The sequence below is a fragment of the Centroberyx gerrardi genome, chromosome 11 (genome assembly GCF_048128805.1).
Source record: "Centroberyx gerrardi isolate f3 chromosome 11, fCenGer3.hap1.cur.20231027, whole genome shotgun sequence".
Lineage (NCBI taxonomy): Eukaryota > Metazoa > Chordata > Actinopteri > Beryciformes > Berycidae > Centroberyx > Centroberyx gerrardi.
In genome coordinates, this window is record NC_136007.1 from 21,876,648 (window position 1) to 21,891,484 (window position 14,837).

The 14,837-nt window shown below is 41.0% G+C and overlaps 2 protein-coding genes across 2 annotated transcripts; both read left to right on the forward strand.

Moving 5' to 3' along the window:
- Window positions 1-8,272, forward strand: dhx33 (DEAH (Asp-Glu-Ala-His) box polypeptide 33). The gene is made up of 12 exons (XM_071900820.2): window positions 1-351; window positions 790-950; window positions 1,085-1,312; window positions 1,535-1,705; window positions 1,985-2,170; window positions 3,598-3,709; window positions 4,163-4,322; window positions 4,539-4,627; window positions 4,732-4,859; window positions 5,271-5,474; window positions 5,581-5,667; window positions 5,976-8,272. The coding sequence occupies exons 1-12, from the start codon at window positions 141-143 to the stop codon at window positions 6,282-6,284; spliced, it is 2,046 nt and encodes a 681-aa protein (XP_071756921.1). The 5' UTR covers window positions 1-140; the 3' UTR covers window positions 6,285-8,272.
- A 2,217-nt stretch (window positions 8,273-10,489) lies between these two features.
- c1qbp (complement component 1, q subcomponent binding protein) lies at window positions 10,490-14,837 on the forward strand. Its single transcript, XM_071901454.2, has 6 exons — window positions 10,490-10,875; window positions 12,081-12,231; window positions 12,328-12,418; window positions 13,359-13,454; window positions 13,587-13,712; window positions 14,005-14,837. The coding sequence occupies exons 1-6, from the start codon at window positions 10,623-10,625 to the stop codon at window positions 14,152-14,154; spliced, it is 867 nt and encodes a 288-aa protein (XP_071757555.1). The 5' UTR covers window positions 10,490-10,622; the 3' UTR covers window positions 14,155-14,837.

Sequence of the window (14,837 nt, forward strand, 5' to 3'; positions counted from 1 at the left end):
TTTGCAGAGGTAAACAACCGCAGTGGCGCTTGCTTGCCTGTTAGCGAGCGTGAAAAAACTTTTTGTTTCTTTTTGTTATTGACAAGTCTTAAGAAAAAGCCTTAAAGGCTTTCTTTATTAACGCTGTTTTTTTCTAGACCATGCCCCACGACCCCGACCCTCCTCCGGCTAAAAAATTCAAGCCGGGGTCTGCCTTCTTCCGTCTCGATAAGAATAAACCTGGAATGCTGCTGCCTAGAAAGGGAAATGCATCCACACCGATAGACATCCAGAGGAAACACCTTCCTATCTACCAGGCGAAACCTCAGCTACTGAACCAGCTCCGCCAGCTCCACAATGCTGTCCTGATAGGTAATGTAACACGGTGCCGACCAGCTACTGTAGCTAATGCTACTCCAACGTTAGCCGCTATTGTACGGGTTCATTAACGTTGCTGTCACAACTACTGCAACTACAATTAATCCACAAAAGTATGGTATTTGTAGTAAAACAATTTTTTTTAATGCGTTTGAAAGTCCGCATATTTACCTCTGCTTGAGTAATTCAAACGTACTCCTACTTTATTCTAGTTTCACTTTACTCACAAAAGTAGCGAGCGCAGTGAAATCTGCCATTGACACAGTACGGAACTTTACATCCCGTATGTGATACTATAGATTCCTAAACCTTGGAATTATTTAAATGTATAAGGTGACGACAAAACGGATAATAACTTTTGATTCAGAATTTTATAGGTATAGTACTTATTTAGAAAAATCATTTTGACCTTTTCTCTCTCTGCTGTATCAGGGGAGACTGGCTCTGGAAAGACCACTCAGATCCCCCAGTATCTGTATGAGGCTGGCATCGGGAGACAGGGCATCATTGCTATCACCCAGCCCCGTCGAGTTGCTGCCATCTCACTGGCAGGAAGGGTGGCAGAGGAGAAGAGGACTCAGCTTGGCAAGCTGGTATGTAGAGTATAACTCCAGTTGTGCAGTGGCATGCTGGACATTACAGTAGTGCACAAATGTTAGGCTGTTATCCTTACTTTGAGATCGTATCAGTCCATGAACATACAGTAAATCAATATACTTCTTTTCAGGTTGGCTACACAGTGCGTTTTGAGGATGTCACCTCCTCTGAGACAAAGCTGAAGTTCATGACAGATGGCATGCTGCTGCGTGAGGCCATCGGAGACCCTTTACTGCTGCGCTACACTGTGGTGGTGCTGGATGAAGCCCATGAGCGCACCGTGCACACAGATGTGCTGTTTGGAGTGGTGAAGACCGCTCAACGCAGGCGCAGAGAACTAAATAAGGTTCCCCTGAAGGTAGGAGGACATTGGAGATTGTCCTAGCTTCAATAAGATTTGTTATTTTCCCAGAAAACTGGCTAATCCCACTGGTGTTTGCTCATAAGATAAACCATGCGTGCTCTAGATTAATTCCTTTGAACTCATTTTCTGTTTCACCAATTCTTATCTTTACAAACATCCTCTTATATTGACTCAAACCCCTATGGGCATTTTTTCCCCTTCTTTATACCTCCACAGGTCATAGTGATGTCAGCCACTATGGATGTGGACTTGTTCTCTGAGTACTTTAACAAGTCTCCTGTGCTGTACCTGGAGGGCAGGCAGCACCCCATTCAGATCTACTACACCAAGCAGCCGCAGTCGGACTATCTCCAGGCAGCACTGGTCTCCATCTTCCAGATCCACCAGGTAGGCTCTGGCCCTAGACTGGAGAGGAACATTATTTAATGTCTTAGTTGCACCATCATTGTTATTGCAATGCAAATGCTACACAAAACAAGAGCCAAAAAATTAGGGGGTTGGACCCATGAAAAAGACAAAGTTTTGTTCTATTTTAGTAGATCCAATCTAATCCAAAGCCAGAAACTGGACACTAAAATGAAACATGCACTAACATTAATTTGTTGGGAATGTGTGATGTTTCTCTTAGCCAACGTAACAGAACACGCTCTTGTTGTCTGTGTGCAGGAAGCGCCTCCATCCCATGACATCTTAGTGTTCATGACGGGTCAGGAGGAGATCGAGGCTCTGGCCAGGACGTGCCGGGACATCGCCAAGCACCTGCCTGACGGCTGTGGTCCCATAGTTGTCGTCCCCTTGTATGCCTCACTGCCCCCGGTACAGCAGCTCAGGGTCTTCCAGCCAGCTCCCAAGGTAAAGGCAACTGCATACTTGCTGCAGAAACAAATTTCAGCATGTTCGTACGGACAAAAGGACACATTTGTGGAAAAAACAAAGCATCACATTGGCTTCAGACTCTGCAGGCTGCACAGGCCTGCTGGCCAAACTAGTCACATTTTTTGTGCTCAGCCCTCAGTGTGTGACCGTCTGCAGTTGGTCTAAAATATCACATAATTGGTTGTTCTTCCTTGTTGGTATACTGCTGCCTTTAGCGTAGGAGTACCTGTAGCAGTACATGTTATAACTTCAGATGATAATGTGTTCCATTGAACAGTTTGGCATAGGGCTGGGCGATTAATCGAATTTTATTTTCGATTACGATTTTGGCTTCCCACGATTATGAAAACAAGAAAATCGAGATAAAACGATTTTTGTGCCTCATTCCGTTTAGCAATGTTGCTCTCGTTTTGTCTTGTGTTGTAAATCCAGCGCACCCCTTTCCTCCGCAACGGTGCGCTCCGCTCCGCCTCCAAAGCCCAAACATGCTGTGGTGCGTGTAGTTTCAGCTCGAATCGGTAACAGAGAGCCGGCCGGCGCGTTTCTCCGTTTACTTTTAAACCTTCCTTGGTAGAAGATGACAGAAAGAGAGCCGTTGGTCGACAGAAAAGGTAAAAAAAATCATTGGTGTGGAAACACTGTACAGACCCACGGTGCGTGTTCAATTGCACTGAAGCACTGCGACACGGTTAAATTACCTAATTCCACTAACGTTACTTAAATACCAAAAGGTAACGTTAAAGTCACCTACCGTTAAAGTCTGTAGGGCAGCGAAGACAAGTTACTGTCTACAAATCCCCATTACTGACTGTGGAATGTTAAGTTTCACTTTTGTTTTCACACCGCGAGACCCCAAATTACAGACGTGATGTGATGTGACATCAGTCAGTCAGGTGCCTCTGTTACCTGACTAAGTGACTGACTGAAAGAATATAGAGATATAGTTTACCAATATGTTGAATATTTTGCAGTAGGTTGTGACAGTGCACTACAACATAGTCGGTGTTATTTATTTTGTATCTATTATTTATTTTAGTTATTTATTTATCTCATTTTTTTTACTTTTATTTATTTATTTGCATTTATTTCTTTGTTTTTCAGTTCAATTATATTTAAATTTCAAAGAAATCCAGTGGGTTTTTTTTAAAAGTTCAATAAATGCATGATGTTCCCAAAGTCAATGAGTAATCGTGTTAAATAATCGTGATCTCAATATCAATCAAAATAATCGTGATTATGATTTTTGCCATAATCGTGCAGCCCTAGTTTGGCAGTTTGATAACACATAATGCTGGCTTGCTTACTTACAGTTGTGAAGCTACACGTTGGCCTTTATTATTTTGTAACTATATGATGCAAGATGATCTCTGTATGTGTTTGTTTGCCCTTTTTACCTTTTCCAGGGATGTAGGAAGATTATCCTCTCGACCAACATTGCCGAGACGTCGGTTACAATCTCTGGGATCAAATTCGTCATAGACACAGGGATGGTGAAAGCCAAGCGCTTCAATCCTGGTTAGAGGATTCATTCTTCACGCCCACACATACACACACATATTGGTGTTATTGGTGGAGGGCATTCTATTGACATACCGTAAAACTTTATTTACTTCAAGAAAAAAGAGCACCAGGCCTTTATTACAGACAGTCTATTATTTCTTTTTGCAGGTTCACAGTACTACAGTATGCCTGAAAGTGATAGAATTTACTGGTATTCTGTAAAGAATGATAGTGCTCAAATTTATATAATTGCCTTTTTAGGCCTGTAGCCTACTGCTACTAATAATGAATATCTGGCTGCAATAATCACCCAAAACAATTAACTTAATATAAAAAAAACAGTATTTTGTATTGTCATTGTTGTTTTTAACAATAGAGTAATGATTTGATCATATAAAATGCATTACTTTTAATACACACGATTCAGTTATTTTGCTCTCATCTTTTTGTGTTTTGTCTGACTCTCAGAAAGCGGTCTGGAAGTGCTGGCAGTGCAGCGGGTTTCCAAAGCCCAGGCATGGCAGCGGGCAGGCAGGGCTGGCAGAGAGGACTCTGGCTCCTGCTACCGTCTCTACACTGAGGAGGAATTTGACAGCCTCATCCCTATGACTGTGCCTGAGATCCAGAGGTAGAGACGACATTTTTTTGCCTTATGGAGATAATTAATCACAGTTTCTGCTGATCTGCAGGAATGGGATTCTCTCCCACTGGTTGATTTATTTAGGTCAGTGTGATTGAATGGCCTGCCCTTCTGTTCTTTCTCTCCTCTGTGTGTGTGTGTGTGTGTGTGTGTGTGTGTGTGTATGTGTGTGTGTGTGTGTGTGTGTGTGTGTTTCTTCTGCAGGTGTAACTTAGCCAGCGTGATGCTGCAGCTCATGGCTCTGGGGATTCCAGATGTGATGAATTTTGATTTCATGTCCAAGCCTTCCCCAGGTAAGACATTGTCCATCATAAATCAATATGCCCTTTTATAATAGGCAATCCAGGAGGGTAGGTAGGCTGTAATAACCTGCTGTGATGGCTGTGCTTTATCCCAGAGGCCATTCGTTCTGCTGTGGAGCATTTAGAGCTGCTGGGAGCATTGGAGAGGAAGGAGGGGCAGCTCTCCCTCACTGCCCTGGGAAAGAAGATGGCCAGCTTCCCCCTGGAGCCTAGATATGCCAAGGTAAGATATGCTGGGAAATGCGTAGCCTTCTACAAATAGCTACTGCACTCTGATCTGGGTATACTTATGTTCTAAACTGTTTCGTGTTCGTAAAGGAAAATATCGCCCTTGGATACTGTTACACTGTTCATCATCAATCAGTGATGTTCAATGCCATGAGTTATTTTGTGATGAAGTGTTGTAATTTACTTTTTGGTGTACCTACAGAGGTTCTATCTCATTCTCCAGAAACCTCTGTTAATGAATGTAAATAAACACTTTAAGTATGTGTGAAAAGATGTGTGTATTTTTTTATTTTACAACTGAAGAGGAGTTTAGAGTTGGCACGTAGTGAACCGTGAGCCCACTACCCAGCCCAGTGACTTTTGGGAAACACTTCTCTGACTTATTCTCTCTCTCTCTGTCTCTCAGACCATCTTGTTGTCCCCAGACTTCTCTTGTTCCGAGGAGATTTTGAGCATCGTGTCCCTGCTGTCGGTGGACACCGTGCTGTACAACCCTCCGGCCCGGCGGGAGGAGGTGCTCGCAGCGCGCAAGAAGTTCACCTCCAGTGAAGGAGACCACATGACGCTCCTCAACATCTACAGAGCCTTCAAGAAAGTCAGCGGCAATAAGGTGAGTGTAGCTGGATCATTAGAGGTATAAAATAAACAGAAAGCAAATTCTGTTTCTAAGATATTGAAGATTGAGCACATAACTCTGTGTATGTCTCTCGTTACAGGAGTGGTGTCGAGAGAACTTTGTCAACAGCAGGAACATGAGCCTAGTGAGAGAGGTCCAGGCCCAGCTCCGAGAAATCTGCCTTAAGGTACACAACTGCAAATCCCTACAACTTCTTCTGTTATGTCTTTAAACATACTGCACCATGCAAGTGACTGGAATATGAAGGTATTTGAAAATAAATGATGAATAATGCCATTTGTAATGTCCATCGCATTTTTGATCAGGCCCTATTGAGATTATAGTCTTGCAAACATCTGTTGTTTTCATATCTTTGGTGCGAGAAAGAAAGAAGAAAGTCTTTGGTGCAGAGACAGTAGCCCAGCTGAGCTTGCAAACTAAATAGCACACTGGCTGTTTGAGCTAACACATCCTGTCTGTCTGCTAATTTCCTAGCTGAATTTGAAGCTGGAGTCATGCGGTGCGGACACGGGGAACGTTCGCCGCTGCATGGCCCATGGGATGTTCGTCAATGCTGCAGAGCTGCAACCCGACGGCAGCTACATGGCTCTGGACACCCACCAGCCCGTGGCCATCCACCCCTCCTCCGTCCTTTTCCAGGGCAAGCCAGCATACGTGGTCTTCAACGAGCTGCTGCACACCTCCCGCTGCTACATGAGAGACCTGTGTTTGGTGGACGCCGACTGGCTGTTGGATGCGGCACCGGAGTACTTCTGCCGCAAACTCCACCCCGCCAAGAGCTAACCAACGGAGAACCGAGACTGCTGTCGAACCAAATCTCTCTAAGGACATCTTCCCCTCTTCATCCAGTGACAGTAAAACTGGAAGAATGGAAGAAATGTTTGACTTACTCTTATCCACACAGCTGAATTATGATAAAGAAACATACTGGTTGCGTACCACTGTAAACCAGAACACTGGTTGTGTGGTAACTTTCTCTGGATTTCTCTACCTCCCAATTGACAAGCATCTGGCATGTGTCGCTGCAGCAGAAATTCTGCACATCGAGGCCTCACAACTTCCAATTCCTCCGAACTGTAATTCAGATTTTAAAAACTGTTTTCTCTCTGCTTGGTATTAGTTAATCTTGCCTGTTGGCCACATAATGTTTCACAACCTGATAAGAAGATTCTGTTTCAGGTTTCACACTTGAGTTCTTTAAAAATGCGCATGCTTTTTTTTACCTCACAGGAGCATGGCACAGTTCATCAACTAAGCATAGTCTTGGGCTGATATGATTTATCTGTTCACTCTTGCTTATAGATCAAAAGAATCTTACCATAGCGATGGCTGAGGGATTTTGCTATCTGCTGAAACTCAGCAGAGTGCATATAGTCGTGTGCACAACATATGTTAATTTCACAAAATATTGTACTGTAACATTAAGTCACATAACAAAAGTTTGATGCAGAAAGCTAATGGAAGCTCATTAGTTGTCAGTCCTTTCAGTTTTATTTTGAGTAATGGTGAGGTCTTACTGACTTATGTCACAGGTCATTGCATAAACTCATGGATATGGGCCACATATTGTCACTGTTGCATGAAAACCTTGTATCTCCAAAATGTCAACTTTTCAGGAGCTTTGTTTTTAGCTTTACCGCCATGCATTTTTGAGTATATGCAATGGCCTTTGAAAAGGTTTTATATACCTAAGGATGGTAGAATTTTCTCAACCCATAGAGGACCATGTAATCGCCAAAATTGGAGTAACAAGGTTTTCACAAGACAGCACTGATATGATTTCACTTTGATATTTAGTCTACACACAGCACCAGTCCAGTTGGCTTGTATATGACCTTTTTCACATCTACGATTGTATCACCAGTTCCCCAAATGCATGCATGTCAGAAGTAGCATGCGTAACTCTACCAGGAACATTGTATTCATGTTAAATAACATGTTCAATCCTATTATGACAGGTTCTCCTCTCCAATGTTAGATGTTGCACAAATCCTTCTTCAACCTCTATACATACTGACAACAAATGTATGCAATGCATGGAGATCATAGTTATAGATCTGATCACTCAGGTCTTTCATACATTGTAGAATGTAAATCAGACTATGTTGAAGGAATAGAATGGATGTTCCTCTTGTCTTTTTTTACTCAGGATTGTACAATGGGTACCTGAATAAGTTACAAAACATTCATTTCTGGTAACTATTTTCAAAATATCAAACCAAATGCATTTGGGGTTGCTGTAGAGATTCATTAGACTATGTTCCATAGAGGTTGTATGTAGTTATTGAGTCTCTTGTGGCTCATGCAGCCCATGTGGCTAACAGGATTTTTGTTGTTCATGAGGAGGAGAAATGGACCTTGACATCTGCATGCACTATTGTTAAGTTTATATGATTGAATGCATGTCATTGAGTATATTATAATTTATTATGATTAATATGAAGGTTTGTTACAGTCTTACATATTCACCATTATTTCTAATAAAAATCTAGCCACAGTCCCAGGGTGCAAGTCTACATGAGAACAGTAAAGATTCAAGGCAGTGGTCAAGAGATGCATGGGAATTTTCAAAGGTTCAGTTTTAATAACAGCAAGTCCCATAGACCTCTGAATACCTGTTGTACTACATCAGATTTTACAACAAAACCAGAATTAAGGAGTTTTTTTGGATGTTGCAAAAGGCATAACGTAGGGGTCGAGTGATTCTTAATTTCAGCCATTGTGATTCAGTCATGTTTAGATTGACATCCTTCCAAATTATGCAAGATTGAATAAACAAAGGCTTCAAACACAAGTGTGATGTACCATCTCTACAGTAATAGCTAAAACTAGCTTATTTTTATTAGTGTAAATACATTTTAACAATTCATTAACACTTGAAGTGCTGTTCATAAGGAGCACTGTTATTTAATGCATCATAACCTACAGTCTATGATCATAACACATGAGCAAACTCTTGAGTGCCCATGTTTCTTTTAGATCATTTTACCATGGATCTTGGTGAGGAGTTAAATTGAGCAAGAGTAACTCACGTATCATCTGTCTTTACCACTGATATATGATGTATTGTCAAGTAATTTATTTTACTGATTGCTTTCACAAGGACAGTGGACATTAAGTTATGAGCGGCAGGTTAGGCTGAGTGCACCCAGCTGGGGAAGTCAAACAGTACCGGGAGGGTGGCAGTAAAAACAAGTGTTATCACAAGTAGAAATGCATGAAATCAAGTGTGGCCAAGCATCCAGGAGTTGTCTAAGACAGTAATTAAATGTTATTTCAGTCAATTTCATCCCACCACACTGAATGCCTTAATGACTTTATAGTATTAAGTTGTTGAAAAACCCAACCATGGCCAAGTGAAGTTCACACTTAATAACAGATACAATTTTATTCTTTTAGAAGACAGAAAAGATCATGAATTATTATGTCAGGATACCCTCACAGCAACTGGTATGTCATTACAAAAAAACTTGAATACTGTATTTGATTACGTTTTATACAAAGAATAAAGCATGGTTACTGTTTCAAAATCTTTAGTTCTCGACAGGATAGCTTATATTATTATTCTTCTGGCAGAGTCTGTCTATATTTCCCCAGCTATGAGCTGCTTGAGTTATTGTAAAATTCTCTTTTGTCACTCAAATTACTGTCAGTCTATCTGCAATTAAGTCCTGATCACATTCAACAAACTGTCAGGAAAATAGTAAACATTTAAATACTGTGTGCGTTCAGTATAATTTAACCTGTGTGAGCCATATCAAGAAAGAAAATGTGTAATTGGTATACACAGGCCTTTCATGAGTAGAGAAATACCTTTACAGTTCTTCAGTGAGGACATGATAAGCATCACTTCCTTTCTGTTTGATGTTTCTTTCATTATCTCCCTTTCTGCAAAATTCTGTAGTTCAGCTCTGCCCTACTTGAGCTATCGGACATGCATTGGAAGACTAATATATTAAATCAGTTAATTTCTGTAAAGTTCAGCACTGACATTATATCCCATATCACACTACTCTTTGCCATATAGCTGCATTTAACTATGACATAATGAGAAGAGATCAGTCTATGTATGACGCTTCAAATAAAATATGAGTTTTCCTACATGCTTTGTCATTAATCATCATAAAGCTTTCAAGCAAAACAAGCATTATGATTTAGCAGCCTGTGAGCAAGCCTGGATTATCAACCTGCCACCCAAATGTCCTGGGGCCCTGGACCACCAAGGGCCCAGAAAGCCTGGAGTTCGCAAGAACATAAATTTATAATTTGTACATTTGCCCTGTCATACAAATTTGGATGCTATCTTGGCCATTTTCAATAATCGTACCTTGAGCAATTTTCTATCCTTTGGCTGATGCACAGTGAATGGTGATCATGCTATGAACATGCTTGCTCTTTTTTTTTTTTTATTTTTTTTACAGTCTTTTTACTGCCCTTTTTACTACCTATAACCCGGGCATGCCTGTGAGGCATCATGTAATATTCAGCACCCCTTTGCTGCTGAATAGATTAGATTGTGTTAAAAGGGTGGAGGATTCATTTGCTTGTTAGATTACTTTGCACACCAAATGTAAGTCATTTTCCCCCAGACTCACTCAATAAACTATAAATTAGTGCAACAAACAAATTGGCTGTCAAAAGTCAATGTGAAAACATTTGCAAAAATGCAGAAAAAACAAACAGGGGTGACTACTTTTGAAAACGTCGATGAACCTTCTAGTCGTTGCTGAGGGAATAAAAGTCCCGTCGGCCTGTTGCAGTTACTTAATCCAGCCACATGGGGCGTACTACTTGCACTCGTTTGATATACATATGACTTGTATTCATGTATTACGCCTATACCGTTTAGAATAATAAACCACTTTTATTTAATACATAATTTAAAACAGATATTTTGTCCAACATTTTGGCGCTACTACCGATTTTAATTAATTATAATTTAAGTCGCTTCGCAAAATACCATATCCGGTTCAAAGGTCATAGTTAGGAGAGGTCAATGTGTCCTTCCACACGTGTTTTCTGTAATCTGCAACAAGCTCCAGTCACGGAGAAGTAGCCGGTCATCTGGTGGTGTCATATAGTTTATTTTATAGTTACACGCCTTAATATCTGTATAATATCATGCTAAAGTCAGTTGCCCGTGCGGTGGGAAGCGCTGTTCGCCTCTCTACAGCCACCACGTCTACAGCCCGAGCTCTGCCGCTCACCAGCCCGACGCTGTGCTCTCCAAGCTCGGCAACAGCTCGGCCCTTCACCCGGTCTCTCTGGATGATGAATAGTAACGGAGCCTCATCAGGATATAGGCCAAAACTGTTCAGTTCAAAAATATTGAGTCCGTCGGTGTCGTGTGGATGCGGGGGGTTGCACACAGAAGGTAACGTTCAAACGATATGCTTTTGTAAATTAAGCTAGCTAGCTGGGTATCATGCAATATGTCATGTTGTTAGCTAGCCCCGAACGCCGTTCAACGGTCTGGCAGTTAAATATGACCTTGCTCACCTGCAAAGGCACAACACTACTAGAACCTAACTGAAGACCTGTTACCAATCGTTAGGAGCCACTCTTCAAATCGGCACAAGTATGCTCCATCAAGTAGCAATTTCATTAATTTAAATGTCACCTTTTAGAATGTGTTCACACTGGTCGTTACCGCCTACCACGGTGTGTGTTGGAGATGTGGGAATAACAGGCAAACTAAGTGTGAAAGGTGATTTTAAAGTGCTGCTTTGGTAACGTTATATTGGATTTGTGCCGAATTGAAGAGTGGATCCTTCCTAACACTTCAGAAATGTTCTCCTTTCTCCCTATTACGTGAGTTTACCTTGACGTTTCAGAACAGAGAGAACGGCACACATGTGGCTAAAATTAATTTTCAATGGTAACCCTTTCTGTCCCGCCACCATGGTACATAATACGGGACATGATGTTGTCATGGTGCACTCTTGTGAACACATTAACAATCAATAACATTACATGATAGAAACTTCATACTTGCACCAGAAGTACCTCCTATAGAGAACATGATCTCATTAGATTTTGGAGCACCTTGCTGGCTGCATGAATTTCTACATTAATGAGAAAAAGTGATTTACATGAAGTTACTATAACTCCTTAATGCTTACAGATAGAGTTCATATTGATACCACCCATGTGTTATACGAAGACAAGTATGTTGATGTAGAAATATTTTCTAATTATTGCTGTAATTGTAACTGGTTATGTTTAATATATCATAGTGATGATGGCGGGACATTAGGCAGCTCAAGTGCCTATTGTTACTACTTCTAGGGTAAAAGCAAACGATTTACTTCCAGTCTTCATGGGCAAGGATGGGCTCAGAGAGTCTGTGGCAATGACAGAGGTGGTGAGTTTTGAAAACCTCTGATAATGGAAGGGCTGATTTTGTATACTATGTGGATGTGATGGCAAGGGATGTGACAATAGCAAGCTAGTGTCCCATGATGAAACACTAGAAAACAATTTCCATAAACAGAAGTTAATGACACTTAAATTAGCATCACTGCAGGATGATGACTGAATTGTTGACTTGCCACTAACCTGTTTCATCTTTATAAACAGGTGACAAAGCATTTGGTGATTTCCTGTCCGATGAAATCAAAGAGGAGAAGAAGATCCAGAAAAGCAAAGCACTTCCTAAGATGTCTGGAGGATGGGAACTGGAGATGAACGGCACAGAGGCCAAACTCACTAGGAGTGTTTCTGGAGAAAAGTAAGGCTATAGCAGTTGGTGAGGCTGCAGTTAACCGCTCCTTATAGACATCATGTCACATTGAATAAGCGTTTGATACCTGTCTTCTTTTTCCAGAGTCACTGTCACATTCAACGTCAATAACAGCATTCCTCCTAACTTTGAGGAGGAGGCTGATCAGGGACAGCAGAAGTCAGCAGAGGATGAGGTGAGCCACATCAAATTTCTTAGTCAGTTGATTGTATAAAAGATAATGTAAAAATGTAAATAGGGGAGCAGATGGGTCAGTTTATGCTACAATCCTGTCTGGCCCCCTTTTCCAAAGTGCCACTGGAGCAGACTGGCAACAAAAAGTGCCGCCGCAACACAGGCGTGTCGCTATTAGAAGGAGAACTGCCTCGGTAGCTGCCGCTGCCACTGAATGCACCCGCCCTTTCTCAATCAATGTAATTATTGACTGTGACAAATGTAACTACCACAACTCATCTGAATGCTTATATCAAAATGACACACAATTTAGGCTGCGTGATATGTAATCAGCTGCACTGATAGCTGGTAGAATGTCACATCTGTTAATATTAGCAGATTGAAGGCAATGCAATAATCTGCCTTATGGTGATTATTGCAAACAAATTATTACAAATAGCTCATAATGTCAGAGTAGGATGATCGCCATTAGACTGACCGGCTCCTTTTTAGAGTGAATGCATCCCAGTACTGATTGGTGGCCAGTTGATCAGAGCATCCATCGCGTTTTAGGAGGCAGGCATTGATCTACTTTAGAATTCCAATATTAAAATAAAGTAGTGTAAATTCAGTTCAAAAATCAACCGTTTTAACTTTTGAGAAAAACTACAGGGATTGATGTTTTGTGGGGATAACTGTTCTTATATGTACTTGTTTATTGTAGGATTTAGTCGTCAATGTATTACAAATTTGGGACTTTGCAAGTGTGAAATAGTGAGAAAAATGTCAGTTCTTTCGGTTAGAAGTGACGTTTAAATGCATCAGAAAATGAAATTATGAAAGCTGTTGATAGAGAGTAGATAGTGATGATGGTCACTTTATTTAGTTTAAGTTCCAGATCCTTTAAACATTAAAATGACTATGTATCTATACCAATACTGATATTCTGTTTCTCTCTGCAGCCAGAAATTGTATCAACACCCAACTTTGTTGTTGAAGTAACGAAACAGGCCGCAAAACATTCCTTGGTGTTTGACTGCCATTATCCTGAAGATGAGGTAAGTAGTGATTACATTAATTTGTTGAGAAATGAACCTGCCAGATTTACCATATTATCGACAGAAACAGTACCTCCTCTCAGGTAGCCAAGCTCCCGAGTTAAACAGAAATGTTGGATTTGCGTTTTCTAGATGAGCCACGGTGAAGGAGAAGAGGAGAGTGACATCTTTGCCATTCGTGAGGTCAGTTTCCAGCCTGAGGGAGATTCAGAGTGGAAGGAGACCAGCTACACACTCAACACAGACTCTCTGGACTGGGTAAGATTTGAGGCAGAATGCTGAACATCTACTGAACCCTATGAAAACGCGGTAACCATTTGGCCTTTAGGTTGGTCCACGTTGGTGAAGGGAATACGTGCTGGAGTCCCTCCTTTTGGACTTTGAACATTTACTTGGCTGAGTTTATTTCTCAAATGTTCAGTGCTTTTTTAAGAATACAGTTGACTATCGACCGTTCCCACCAAACTCTGTCTGCTTTGCCAAACAATAGCGTTTATAATTATGTAGAAATGTAAATAGAAATGTAGTTTATTGGGGTGTTGTGTTCCAGGCGCTGTACGACCACCTAATGGACTTCCTGGCTGACCGGGGGGTCGACAACACCTTTGCTGACGAGCTGATGGAGCTGAGCACCGCCATGGAGCATCAAGAGTACATCAAGTTCCTGGAAGACCTCAGTGGCTTTGTCAAATGCAACTAATGTATAGAGGAGATTCAAGTTAGATTTCACCTTTCTTCAATACACATCCTGGCTAAGTTCAAGGTATGATACAGTGGAAGAGCAAATGTTAAGTCAATGGCAACATTTGGCACTCTAAAGAGACTGATGATGACAAACAATAAACCGGTTTACCAGCAGTTATCATATTAATACTTGTCTGGAAATGTATTCTCTTTGTTGAAATGCGTCTGTATTTTTCTGTAACTTAAATTAGGTTAATATATGAAGGACATATATAATTCAGGTCATGACACACTGTGCAGAAACCATCATTTATAGGAAATGGCACTCAATTTAAGAGTTTTGAGTTCCTGCTTTATTGCAATGGTCATAGTCAGTCCAGTTGATGTGAATATGAACAACTCTCCCACAGCCAGAAAACAGTATTGATTTAGACTTAAAAGAAAACAAAAGAAACAAACTCAGTCTCCACTTAAATTTCTACATTGCAGCTCCAGGTTTTACAACTTGAAACACTGGTTTGAGTCTTACTTCTATGCTGTCAGGCTTGGCAAGGGAGTTCATGTTCACTAATTTTGAATGTTTGACTCTGCTAGACCGTAGGAATAACACATGAACTCTGAAATTGAGTGCTATACATCTTTGGTCAATGTCTGTTCACACAACAAGAAGTCAGTGTCCAATAAAATTGTTTGATATAA